The sequence below is a fragment of the Macrobrachium rosenbergii genome, chromosome 5 (genome assembly GCF_040412425.1).
Source record: "Macrobrachium rosenbergii isolate ZJJX-2024 chromosome 5, ASM4041242v1, whole genome shotgun sequence".
NCBI classification, from domain to species: domain Eukaryota; kingdom Metazoa; phylum Arthropoda; class Malacostraca; order Decapoda; family Palaemonidae; genus Macrobrachium; species Macrobrachium rosenbergii.
This window is the reverse complement of record NC_089745.1, coordinates 69,824,153-69,839,152: the sequence shown is the minus strand read 5'-3', so window position 1 is coordinate 69,839,152 and position 15,000 is coordinate 69,824,153. Positions and strand designations below refer to the sequence as shown.

General features: G+C 35.2%; 1 protein-coding gene across 1 annotated transcript in view; it reads left to right on the top strand.

Moving 5' to 3' along the window:
- LOC136838959 (uncharacterized) overlaps window positions 1–8,562 on the top strand; it is a 15,810-nt gene extending 7,248 nt beyond the window's left edge. Inside the window, exons 4-6 of the mRNA XM_067104652.1 lie at window positions 772–818; window positions 1,068–1,136; window positions 7,624–8,562. Of these exons, the coding sequence (XP_066960753.1) occupies window positions 772–818; window positions 1,068–1,136; window positions 7,624–8,388 (881 nt within the window). The 3' untranslated portion in view covers window positions 8,389–8,562. The remainder of the gene's footprint in view (window positions 1–771; window positions 819–1,067; window positions 1,137–7,623) is intronic.
- The last annotated feature ends 6,438 nt before the right edge of the window (window positions 8,563–15,000 follow it).

Here is a 15,000-nt window from a genome sequence, read left to right as displayed (position 1 = left end):
TGAACACTCTAGTTCAAATCACCAGACTGATAAATATTGTTGGATAACTTAGTGTATTTTTCGTTCATATGGAACTAATAGTACAGAATGTGCAAATTGAATTGTAAGGAAAAGATCAACTTTTATTGCAGCATGATGAACTTTGTGAATTACTCTTTATTAGACAACGGTTCAAGTTATATCACTTTATTTCTTTCAAGATCTGAATTTTACTGAACATGACAAGACAACCGAAGGGACTACCTGTGACGCCAGATATTGCATAGAACAGAATTCCTAAAACTCAGCCATTGCAAAACAACTTCGCTATTCGTAATGTCACAGAATATCGTTTCCCCATTAATACTTGACACAATAGGTCATCATAATGTTTAATGTGGTTCACGCTAACTACGTCTCCAGCCCGACTAAAATATTTATAATTTCTTGGTTAAAGGAAAATAAATTCGTTTTGGTAATACTGTACTGCATAGCTGCAATGGCTCAAAAATTACGTCAAAACAGTAATATGATGTTGCAATGAGTTACTCATGAATTCCTTGAACATCTTGGTACTGTCAAGCAGGTAGTGGCTAAAACTGCCATGCTACAATAATTAGATATGGTTGTCAAGAAATAAACATAATCGGCTGATGGTCTGAAATATTACAAGACTGACCTAAACGACTGTCAAAAATAACTTCTTAAATGAGAGCGAGCACATCAGCACTGACATATAGATGGTTCAGATGTTTCGACCGTATCACATTCAAATATGTTTTATGCTTTCAGGGTTCATGGGCAGTTGGAATTTCGATGGACTACGGCAATTACTACAGGTAAATTTGTAATGAATACTTGAGAACACTGAAGCATGATGTTCATCCATCGCTTATTATGTTACCAAAGAGTTCGATTTTTTATTTGTTTCTCTGGTATTGTGATCAACTTGTATTTTACAATGAACAAAATCACATAATGAATCTCTAAGCATATGGCACAATTCCAGGTTACTAACACTCGAAAATATATTACAAAACTTTACTTCTATTAGAAACATTATTAATTTAATTCCTTGTCTTTCTCAGGAAAATCGAACCAGGGATTTCAGGAGAGAAGCAGCGATACGACGTGGAATAAGTGCACCCACTCTACAGGTAATATTGTCAATTTATTTCTTTCTTTTTCTTAGAAATAAATTACCTGCTGATAAAATTATTCTTCTAATAGTTGTAATCTAAAAGGTCGTCGCTACCGAAATTATCCTCGGTTGATTAGTTACATGATTTATTTCCGTGAGTTAATTATAACAATTCCCAATGTGACCATAACTTCAGTGATAAACAAACGAAAACTGTTGACAGTTTTCCATTCATGAGTCCATACAAAACTAACTCTCAAACACAGGCAGGTCACAGTACCAACGAAACGTAGATGAGCTAGGGAGTTCCAAACCGGGGCGAATATTGAGGAATTGATTTAATAAAATGATTACTGAATCAGTGCAACTAATACTGTATGAGAATGATAGGTCAGTCAGACGTGTACAAGGCGTTACGGAACCAATGGTTGCTAATACCCTAGAAGCTCTCCATAGCAATTTTTAGAATAATACAGATCGATAAACAAGTTAAATGTTGAACCTATTCAAAGTTTTCGGTTTACTTCCATCAAAGAGTAAAGACAGAGAGCTCCAAAAACAGTAAGAAAATACTCCATGCAAGATCCCCTTTGATCTGACCGGTCAATATTGCGATTTTCAGACAAGTTCACACACACACACTCACACATATATATACAGTATATATATATATATATATATATATATATATATATATATATATATATATATATATATATATATAGTGTGTGTGTGTGTACTCGACTAAATTTCGGAATGTTGACTGGTGAGATCAAAGGAGAATATATATATATATATATATATATATATATATATATATATATATATATATATATATATATATATATATATATATATATATATGTGTGTGTGTGTGTGTGTGTGTGTGTGTGTATGCTTGTATGTATGTATATACAGAAAGTCTCTGGAGGATGATTCTTCTGACCCAGTGGCTACCCCAATGATGTCCATGGGGATTATGTGCCGACAGGGTCTGGCCCATCTTGTTGGTCACCCAGCGAGGCATATACAAGACCCTTTATTACTTAATTTTGCTGATCGGGTGATGAATGGCGCACAGAGAGTGTTCCTTACTTTGCACTTTTAGCTTTTATGCCTTTTCCTAAAATAAAAGGGATTGCCCCGCTATCTGTTGCCTTTTCAATTCTCATGTAGAATTTTTCAGGAGAGGTTACTATCCCAGTGACAATACCCTAAGGATGGCCGCGGCGCAAACGTGCTTATGGTGATAAGCATACATTCCTAAACACAAATCTCAGTACTGAACCAACCTCTGTTTCATATGTATATGTATATAAATTTTATATATATATATATATATATATATATATATATACACATTGTATATATATATATATATATATATATATATATATATATATATATATATATATATATATATATATATATATATATATATATATATATATATATACTGAATTACTGAATATCACACACCACCACCGGTGATAAAATGAGAGATGGGTGTAAGTCTTGTTCGGTTTCAGCATTATTTCCAAGCCTTTGACGAAGGATTGATATATAATGGTGGAAATCACAATATAAATACTGCAGAGACATTACGGACGAACGTACACAACCGTCTGAGCATACGAATCCACACCTGACAAGTGTCAAATGGGGAGTGGTGACAAAACTCATTGGTCCTAGTGGTAGGAATCACAATACATACTCAAGGGACAGTGCCGACAAGCATACTGACCGTTGGAGACTACAAATCCACACCTGACAGTTGTTCAGGGGGAGGGGCAAAAAAACTCATTACTGCTAGTGACCTCGTACTATGTTTACAAATAGGATAATCCTTTTTCCATACATATCTACTGCTTTCCTTAAAATTTAAAAATTTTACAAATTCCTTTTGAAATACAGTCTCAAGTTTATGCGTCCCTTGATTGACATTCATATTATGACCACAACTTTCTGTTAAAAAACCAGATACAATTATATTCCTTTGCCGTGCATTATTAGAATATGCTGTCTTTTTACCCAGTTGATTGCATGATTTTCTCACTGACATGTACAAAAATTCCACTGTTCACCTGTGAATATCCTACACATCTTTTATGGTTCTATTCACTCTTCCAGTGTTTTACCAGTTTGACCAATATAAAAGTTGTTACAAGATTTACATGGAACTTTATGTGCACACCCTTTAGTATTGTCGGGAGAGTTCTTTATATGTTTCACTGTTGTATTGTTCTTAAATGCGACATTAACTCCAAAATTCTTGAGAAGATGGGGAATATCTTTCACATTATTATTATATATGGTAGTACAAGCAAATTTTTTGAGTTGTAAGGTTTTTTTCTGTTTTGATAAAGTCTTTTTGCTCCCTCTAATGCAGTCTAATGCACAGGATATTTCAATTTCTTGCTTGTATTCCTAATCTTACCTATATGTACATACACACACACACACACACACATATATATATATATATATATATATATATATATATATATATATATATATATATATATATATATATATATATATATATATACTTACTGCAAGAGTAGCTTTTATTATCTCATGCAAGATTTTCAATTTCACCAAATTTTGCGTAGTAGTAGGTAGCTGAACGTTATTGTAGTTTCTAAAAGCTACTAACAGCGGTTTCTGTACCATTCAGTTTTTAATCTGTCATTTACTGGAGTAACTCATTCAGGGTTCATGTAATGTTAACAATCTCCGTTGATAGATGAGCCATAATTCACTGATGAGTTACATGAAGTAATTTTTTGCCTCAATTGCTGTGCAATTTGGAACACAGTTCCAAACTGGTGGTTCAACATACTCTCATTAGTCTTGTTCGTCTTGTACCTCTTTGTGTGACTTCAGTGAGTTTTCCAAGATCTTTGTGCGTGAGAGTTTAACTATATCTCCTCGACCAACTCTTCAATATCCATCATATCAACATAGTCTCTACACAACAACTGGTGCAAAACCAGCCCCGTTATAATTGTACAGTCGACCATATTCATTTGTTGTACAGTCAATTAACGGTAAACTATTTACTTTATTCTTCTTTTTAAGAGCACGAAAATTTCTAGCTTGTTACACAAGCCCAAGCTTGACTTTAAGGATGGACTATTCAAATACAAGGGCACAATAAAACATTCTTTCCAGACTTTATTCAGTGGCTTGCTTATCTACACTTACAATGATTCTGTGATTGATTTGTGGTATTTGTTTTGCTAGAGCACATCTTAACACTTCCTTTCAGTTATTTTCTTCATTTCTTTAAGATCTATCCATATATTCTCGCCATACACTCAAGCACTTTTTCCAAATATGGTGACATTCTTCATATTAAAGCAATATTTCATGTTAATCAGTTGTTTTCCTGTCAATGCTGAGGACAAATCTTTACCATTTGTTATACTTGAAATGTTGCCAGAGGCCAAGAGTACTCACTTGCGAAACATTATTCCTACACTGAATAAAGACTGTAATATATATCTGTCCACATGGCATCTAAAAAATTACACATGGATTCCAACTGAATTTGCGGATGGCTGGGTTATGGGTCAAGGATTCGATTAAATATTACTGTAATATGAATTCTAACCTGGACGAATAAAAGTTACCCCCCTCTCTATGTACAGCCAAATATACCAAGTACCCTGGCATATTCTCTACATATTCTTTTCTTTTCTTAAATATCTGACAATAAATATGAGACCTACTTGTCCACATCATAAGCCCATCTTCCCAGTGGCACTATGAAGAGACATTCGACAAATGTGAGTCCTTACACCTGGTATGGTATAAATACAATCCCGAGAGCCTTTGACAGCACTAATTTACAGTCTGGGCTTTATACTTCTCTTTGTTGAACAAACTTTAACATATGAAATTTCACCTCTCAGACACCATACTATCCAGCAGCACTTTCCTCTGATTGTTTTCACATCTATCACTAAAACTTCTAAGCACGCTTTCATTTCAGCGGTATGACCTACGCTCAATCTAGCACCAACACACCTACCGCTAGAGTTGTGAATCTACAGTGCCATTTGGCTAAAATTGAAAACTTAAATATACATCATACCTGGCAGCCTTATTTGACATCCAATATCAAAGCCATAATACAACTTGAAATGAGCATACATCCAACATTTTTTTTACTTTTCTTCACTGCAAACCTTCTTAACTACTCGTGAAAAATTTCCTTCTTCATGAATATTTACATGGCTATCCCATTACTTTACTCCAATAGCGTCTAATACGAGATGTAATGCATCGCAATAATATTTAACGGCCATCCGTCAAGCTTTATCTTTTAACAAGAGAAAAAGCTGTAAAAACTGAAAAACTTGGGCAATTGATTGTAATCCCACTCTTGCAGGGCAATTCATATTTATTTAATTTACACTGCATTAACAGTTATATATTAAACTGCATTAACAGTTATATAACTAATAAAATGAAATCAGATTTGACGTACACAGACGTACCAAGGGGACACAATTATGGCTGTGCTTCAGCATAATTAAATGACATGAGCAGTTCTTCCATAGGATCGCCTGGGAGCAATCATATTAATGCAGCAACTCTCTTAGCAAAAGCAATCATAACTACTTAGATGAAACCCGAATCCTATTCGATAACCAAACAATATACCAAATAGTATGACATACAAATTTTCTGCATATGAATGCACACTAGTAAATTTTCACTTACATGCTACACACCACTAGCAATGCAACACACTATCTCATCTAGTCTAGCAAATGTAAATGTATCATAAGTAATAGCGTTATTCACAACTGAAATAAGGATAAACAATTTACAGCAAAATTAGGCCTACATACAATCTGCTTATTCTGCATGAATCAACTGAAATCTCAACTTGCGACTAAACACACTTATAAACAACTTAATCATTCAAAACAAATCTAGGCTGATAGATAATTAGCTTACGGGCACTAAACACCAAAGAAATTCTTTAACACGTGCTTGAACACACTTACAAAGAACAGAAGAATTCACTTAAATAAAGCTATACCTGGAAAATAGCATGCTTTTTCAGCAATAGTTATATGGGATTTCTCCACCTGTGCATGATTACAGTTATGGGGAGTAAGAGACCTAATGCAAGGTACCATAAAAACATAGAACTTACACCTTACTGTTGCCAAGTTCAACAAATAACCTACGCAGGCCATTCACAAAAGAAGCTAGTATATATAAAGTCACTTAAGAATCTAAAGTTGGGATGTATTAAACAAAAGGAAAAAGGCAGGAACTGGAACTCACTTGGCTAGGATAAGGTGGCAATACAAGCATTCCACAACGTGTAAACTAGAAACTGAATTCCAGGTGACACAATTGATGTTTTTAAACAAAATATTGAGACAAGGATGTTTTGGGTGCGGTGGGGTCACCGAAGTGCAGCATGTTGGCTATATCGTTTCATTCTTATATCCTGCCGGCTTACTCACATCTTAAATTGCTCGATATAAACGTAACTTCAATTAAATGTCTTATTCCAGATCTTAGCATTAATCTTTTGGACTGTCATCCAGTTAGTTCAAGGTACACGCTTTGCAAGTTTCATAATTCTGCGGTCAAATCTTCCAAGACTATATGGTCCACAACGTCGTACTACACATTCACTTAACTCTAACAGCCTTGCCTTTTTTTGTGAGGTTCGAAACACTTAATTTATCCAAAATTCTATTACAGCCGGGACCAAACTATGTTATAACCTTCTTAGTCGTACAGTTAAATAGTTGGAAATTCTGACGTTACTACTGCATTTTTTTTAGTATTAAGCTGTGGAACCTAAAAGAGGGTGGTTCCATCAACAGTGCTTTTAGCCTCTCCACAAACAGTGTGACATTCAGCTCTTTACAGCAAGCACTCTTCCTTTTCCTTTCCAGTACCTCTTCCATGTCATCTATCCATAACTTCTATGGACTGCTTCCCTCTTCCCTCCAAACGACTCCAAACCACGCACTGTTTTCAACAAACTATCGACCACCATCTTTCCACATGACCAAACATCCCAAAACTATACGATCCATCCTTTCATTTACCCTAACCTTTCTTACCACTTATTCTTGTACGTCCCCTCTTCTTGATCCTTCAATTTTACTAATGCAACTTTAAATGTTCGTCTCGCACTTTTGATAGAAAAATGTAAATATAATATAGTGAACATGTTTATACAAATATTTGGGATATATTTATTTATGTATATAAACAAACACATTCGCACTTATAGACAGATCGATGGATAGATAGATGGATAAATAGTAGTAGTAGTAGTAGTAGTAGTAGTAGTAGTAGTAGTAGTAGTGTGCTTTATTTCATATTAGTAATACATTATTACAAAGAAAAAAATACTGAAGGATAGTTAGGTAGTGAAAACTTAAGTAAGAGTGCAATATAACTAATGTATTTTATTTGGTTAAGTGAATCGTGGAATAATTAAGTATTTTCTTTTTCAGGACTTAGCAAACATGTTTAATGACATAGATAGTAAAAAAGTGCCAAAGTATATCGAGGATAATAATTACGTCCTGAACTACAATTCCATGGGGAATTTCTCTTACTCGTATGGAAATGGGGGAGATGATATTACCATGCAGTACGGTGTGTTCCACACGGACGGGGATACACCAGCCTACTCTACACTGGATTTCCTCTTTGTCAAGGGTAAAGTAGGATCACAAAAATATGAAACTGGAACCTCGTTTTTCACCCATGTTCTTTATACCACTGGGGACACATTTGTCAGTTTTCAGGCATCGACCTTGGGAGCGATGTTAACGAAATTGCCAAATGGCACATATGCTAGGAGTGGAAACTACACAGGGCTTTCACAAGGCAATGCTATGTTGTTTGACGAGATTATAAATGAAGAGGTGAACTCGCTCGGCATCTTTCATACCTCAGACTATTTTTCATCGAACGAGATCACTGTAAACGGAGGAGGAGACCTAACCAATTTCACACACATTGTAGACGTCGTTTCCATGACAGGAGGTACAAATTCGAGCATAACCTTCAACAGCACAGTTCTTGCTGATAACTGTACCATTCCTGTATCCGGAAATGGAATACTCATGAATACAGGCAAAGATTCACTTTTAGAATCATACTGTGTGGTGAATAGTTGCTCTTTGACAGGTGCACCGCATCCCATGAGTGAAGACTATTTGCCGTATATCTTTTCGACTCCTCGTCTTGCTGTAGATATTTACCTTCCTTAAAGCATCATGAGACATCAACGACAGGTTACAGTATGAAGTAAATGGCAACAAACGGTTTGGTCTATGCTCCAAAAATCTTTCACTGAATATAATAATCAATGTCAAACACTAGAAGCTAGTACAGCATAACAAGAACATTTCAAGTTTAAAAGCACAATAAACACTTTAGCAATGCATTTTGTACTGATTCATCCTTTTATAGCATTATTAAATTTTCATACTGTTAAAAAGAGGAAACATTACAATCACTACGTTTTCATTTCCTTTTTTATATACGTTTACTACATGTTTTGCATTGTCTGACAAGTATCATGGATACAGTCTGTCGATTACAAGAGTAAGCCAAGGAATGTTTTATATGGCAACATTCCTGACGGCAATAAAAAAAAAACAGGAAACTTTTTGTGGGAACTTCTTTCTTTTAGCCTTTCCCCCTTAGAGGAGGGGTGGGGGTGGGGGTGGAGGGCGAGTTAACCCTAGAAGATATTATCCCTTCAGTTTTCATCACAGTCAGCTAATTCACTGCTGAGGTTAACAGAAAGACAATGGATTTTTCAGAAAACTCCTCTGTCATAGTTGGTCGTATTACCCTTGTCGTTGCGCTCTCCCAACCCGCCCCTCCTTTCCTTATTTGCCAACCCTATATGCTCAAACCACTTTCTAAACTGTTGTCTCCTACAGGGTTGGTCTGTTGAAGCTAGTTTGCCACAGTCTTGTTTACTTCCGGGAGAAGGTAATATTGTAGGTCAGGATATTAAGACATTACGATGGTTTTCTTTTCTTATTAGTGGGCAAATATCTTAATTCACACTCACCTACAAAAATCTTGTAATATTCCACTTCGGTCTAATGGGGAGAGAGAGCAAATAAGGATATCTGTGACTACCCACACTTACGGTATTGTAATCTACAGCACTTAAGACAATATGAGCCCTAGCTCGGTCTTCCAACTCAGGCTTAGCGTTGTTACTATTACAGGTTTGAATAAGCATGGATCCATAAGATATCAAAATCTCCTCTTTAAGTGAGAAATACCGCTTTCAATTATTACAAAGGCAATTATTCAAGAAATAATTTTATGATAATTGCAACTGGACAAGCGTGGCACAGCCTACATATCATTATCAAAAATAGAAAGATTCATTTGGACACCAGTAATTCCAAATATTAATGGGATGTCCTGCAACTTCACAATTCCTGTAAACAAATAAACACGTGAAACAATTCTAGCGTCATCTTAAACATCTTTTCAAAATGATGAGGGGATAACGCGGTCAATCCCCTTCACAGGGGATAGCAAAGTGTATTACTTCGAAACATTAAATATCCAACTCACAAATAAGCATCAGAGCATATGGTACGTAACCGATTATCAGAATAAAGCGCTCGGATTTAGTTACTACTCTATGAATAATCTAAATTTATCATGCATGGATAAATGTGTAATTCTTCTTGAGTCGATCAAAACAAACACTACAGCGTATAAACAACAATACCAAAACTCTATATAAATAACAATACTAAAACTCTATCATTACCTTGCTAAAAGAAGACTTAAATAAGCACTAAAGGGAAATCGAAATAGCGTTGCCGCCTGATACAGCAACACAAAACAAGGTTCTAAAGTGAGGCATATATATCGCAAGGAATAAAACAATATATACTTCCTTTATAAACTAGAAATAGGAGTCACAAAAATAACTAGTCATTAATAAAGGATACTAACAAATTCATCAAATGAGAAATCAATGTTCATTTCCTGAAAACAAGAGGTAGAAACAATTAAACTGTTTACTATGGAACACTTTCAGAGGGCAAGCAAGTAACGTAATGACGTTTCCGTTACAATTTCAGTGGAAACCCTATACCAAAAATGAAAGCAGATAAGCCACTCAGAGTCCTAAGAAGTAAGCCTATGCAACAGAGTCGTATATGTCAGGGGCTCAGTCCCTCTAATTTTACATTGCTGAGCAAAAACACTATAATTATAAAGTGTCTGTGGAACACAAGCAAACTTATTCTAGAGTATGGTGTAGAGTAACACAGAATTGCCAATAATACGAAAATATGCTGTGGCAGAATATATTGCCAAGTTTCTCCCCAAGGTGAAGAGGTTCTACGCTTTAAATCTTGCTTTGAACTTATAGGGGCTCCGTAATCGAGGTAAATGAGAGAGAGAAGATAGAATAAATCAGAAAGGATAGGAGCAAAAGATAAGCCAGATTTTTGCCCATGCTGCTTCATCCAGAGATGATCCATACTATTGGACCATGGCTCGATAGTTTTCAGAATGATGATTGCATTGAAGATTCTATGCTTCATTGTACAAAGGGGTGAATCAAGCTGATCCTCGAATTAACGAAGCCATGAGGTTGAATAAGTATCTTCTATCTTCCAGGTCAACATCTTACTTTCTGGTATGCTGGTAATCCTATAAGTTCCATTTCTACAAATTTCTCCGTAAATTAATCAACACTATAGACCAAAATTTAATACTGATTCAGTCAACAACACTTCAATTTCCCAGAGGACCACAGTTTAGTTTACAAACTATATTTATATCACTGTAAATCTAGAAAGTTCCTTAATAAAGTGCCAAGGAAATGTGGTAAAGTGCCTCGAGATCTGTAAACATAATGATCTCTGAAGATAAAGCACAAAATGGCAGTCAAAGTATGTGCTCATAACCCCACCAAAATATATATATATATATATATATATATATATATATATATATATATATATATATATATATATATATATATATATATAGTATATTTGCTGAGCATTTCGATTCTCAGCATGTATGCAGGGATGAGGGTTGGATGCGCCATGCCTTCTCGTTGCAACAGCTGACGCTGGTACCCATTCAAAGCTGGGTCAAATTGCGGGCGGCAGGCGAGGATAAAACACTGACCCTGGGAATGCAAGCCCAGTACTCTGCCATAGTGATTTATTAAGAGGAAAGTACCAAGCACTTTCATATTGTTTAAAAAAAATATATACCTGCATAAGGTACTGAACTAACACGAAAGGGCTCGGTACATTCATTTTATTTCAATTTCATTGACCTCTACTATGCACTCACATGATGGATTTATATATATATATATATATATATATATATATATATATATATATATATATATATATATATATATATATATATTATATATATATATATATATATATATATATATACATATACACATACATATATGTGTGTATACACACATATATATACAGTATACACATATACATATATGTGTGTGTGTGTGTGTGTAATTGTAATAGCCACAATGGCCTCTTAACTTTCTCGAATCCTTCGCATTTTTTTGGATACGCTTGTCACTACAAGGCCTTAAGATCCAAGTGTAAGAAATATGAAGAAATTCTGATGTGCGGTAGCGGGAAACGAACACGGGTCCCCTAATCAGAACGAGGTACCATTGTCAGGTTGCACTTGGATCTTAAGGCTTTGTAGTGGCAAGTTAAGAGGGCATTGTGGCTATTACAATTACATATGTATCTGGTAAAAACTGACCAGTAGATTCTACATACAGTACATATATACATACATATATATATATATATATATATATATATATATATATATATATATATATATATATATATATATATATATATATATATATATATATATATATATACATACTAAGATTAAGGTTTTGAAATTTATTGGTGTAGACATCATAGAAAACATATAATTATGTTAGCGTTTGTCGATCTCGTTCCATAAAATCTAAGTTTGTTTAATTTTTCTGAATGGGAACACTTTTAATCCCTCATAAAGTTCAACAAACACACTGACAGGCTGAACAGAAATCACATCACAAGTAAATATTCCTTATATATATATACACGCTACATACATGTATACATATACAAATATATATATACATATATGTATATATATGTGTGTTCGTATCCCTCAGTCTTGAGGATGAAAATATTTAACTGCAACTGACACAGACACACACACCTGCCTCTCCTTTTTCCCGGAAAAATATGCATCATCAGTGTGACCAAAATGTATACTGATTTAAGATCATACTGATTTGGTTCCTTTTCTTTTTCAGGACTTAACGAATATGTTCAATGCCATACATGTTGGCAAACTCCTCATTACATTCAAGACAATAAGTACAAGATGAATGGCAATACAACAGGGAACTTTTCCCTGTCTAATGGAAATGCAGGGAGTCTTGAATCCCTGCTGTTTGGAGTGTTTCAAATGGACGGTAAAACAACAACCCATTCAACACTAGAGTTCAGTTTTGTCAGGAGTAAAGTAGGCTCCTATGAATACGAAGCTGGAACTTCGTTCTTCACCCATGTACATTATAACAAAGGGGATACCTTTGTCAATTTTCAAGCATCGACCTTAGCAGCGATTCTGGTAAAACTGCCAACAGGTAAATATGTTCTCCACGGAAACTACACGGGACTCTCGCAAGGTAATGCTCTCGTGTCTCACAAGACACTAACAGAAGAAGTGAATACAGTTGGCATTCTTCATAACTCGCAATACTTTTCTAAAACTGAGATAAATGTCAGCGGGAAGGCTGAAGAGGAAGATTTTACACAGACGGCAGACATCGCTTCCATGACAGGAGGCACAAATGGAACCTTGAATGCTTATGGCACTCTGCCGTCTGAGGACTGCCTGATGTCGTCAACTGCAAATGGGTTCCTTATCAGTCCTGAAAAGGCAGCTACTTTGCAAGGATATGTTGTTGGTTGCTTCAGGAGAGATGCATCGAAAGCTTTAAGTGATAAAAACTTGCCTGGCATCTTTTCCGTCTCTCGCTTAGCCGTAGATCTTTACCTTCCTTAAAACGTGAACAAAAGAGGTATATATTCTAATTTATTGTAATAGTGTTCGTTTTATACCAGTTATGTTCTAAGTTTATGGGCAAAAAATGAAACATATTCTGTAGAATAAAACCACTGGTCTTGATTCAGTTCGAAAAGCACCATTGCCGTATACCATTGGTCTCAATTTAGTCTTAAAAGCAACACTGGCCAGTACTACTGGTCTCAATTAAGTCTTTAAAGTAATATTGCCCAATACCATTGGTCTCAACTCAGTCTTTAAAATAACACTGCCCAATACCATTGGTCTCAATTCAGTCTTAAAAGCAATACTGCCCAGTACCATTGGTCTCGATTCAGTCTTAAAAGCAACACTGCCCATTACCATTGGTTTCAATTAAGTCTATATTATTTTAAAAGCAACATTGCCCAATATCACTGGTCTCAATTCATCCTTAAAAACATTGCCCAGCACCATTGGTCTCAATTCAGCCTTAAAAGCAACATTGTTAACTGTACGTCATGTATCTTCACTGATGTTTCTTCATTATTAATTTTTATGCATGAAATAAAGGCAGATTTATTTCTACTCTACAAATAAGTGACGATGGAAAGTGGCTTGTTTTGCGGTGTTAGAAGAAAAGGATGTAGGGAAGGATCGTTTTTTGTTATGTTCATAAAATCCGAAAGAAGTATAAAGAATAAAACACTTATAACAAAAAAGATAGAATGATCAAGAAGGAAGTCGGATTAAGGAGCAATGTTGCTGCATTCATACTGTGCAGATGATAATAAGTATCTTAAATCGAGGCAGTGTTTTAAAAGTATTTGCAAGTCCTTTTTTGTAATTTTCGAAGCCAGTAAATGTCCTACATTAGTCAGTTATATAAAAGCATTACATAAAACATCGAATACTAAATATCTCTTGGTAAAAAGAAGTAAGAGAGAGAGAGAGAGAGAGAGAGAGAGAGAGAGAGAGAGAGAGAGAGAGAGAGAGAGAGCAGTTTCTTCTAACTTTCTTATAGCTTCAGTTATGAAGGAAATTTGAGGTTGTTCACTTACGTCATCATGTCAGCTAAACAAATAAGCAAGTGGGTGGATACTTTCAGCTAAAAGCCAACAGGATAACTGTGAATAAGGTCACCTGATTATTTCCTAGTAGCCAAGTAGTTATCACAGTACGGCAGTCACATGCTCAAGAGTCACTCGTTACTGAAGTCATGAAAAAGCAAAAGAGCTTTACAGTGTGACATAATAAATTAGATTCACCCAGGGAAATATATGAAATACCTTTCATGTTAGGAGGTACACCTGTACCAATGTATTTACTTGGCACAGAGCCATGTCACAGAGGTTATATTTTGTTTCTACCATAAAGCAATAATGTCTGAGTACGAATCACCATATGAAATAAATGTGAAACTGTGACCAACCGGTACTTCTGCTATCTCACTGTACTGCTTTTGTGAAGAGAACCAGAACAAGTTTCATGAGAAGTGTAACTAATAATTAATGATGAAAAGACATGCTAACCACAAAATTATTTCTACAAGTCTAAGCGTAATGTAATCAGTGCAAACGTGGATTATGAGTGGAATATTTATTTAACATGAGGGCATCTGCAAAGAGAATTGCAGAGGAGGTATTACTAACCACCAATGAAGATTAAACATGGAATAACAACAGCCAGTCGTAATGTCGATAATGTCACATCTACAGGTGATTGTGTGGATTTTGCTTTCTTGCCACGTGTAGCCCGGGCAAAGAAGCCCATTT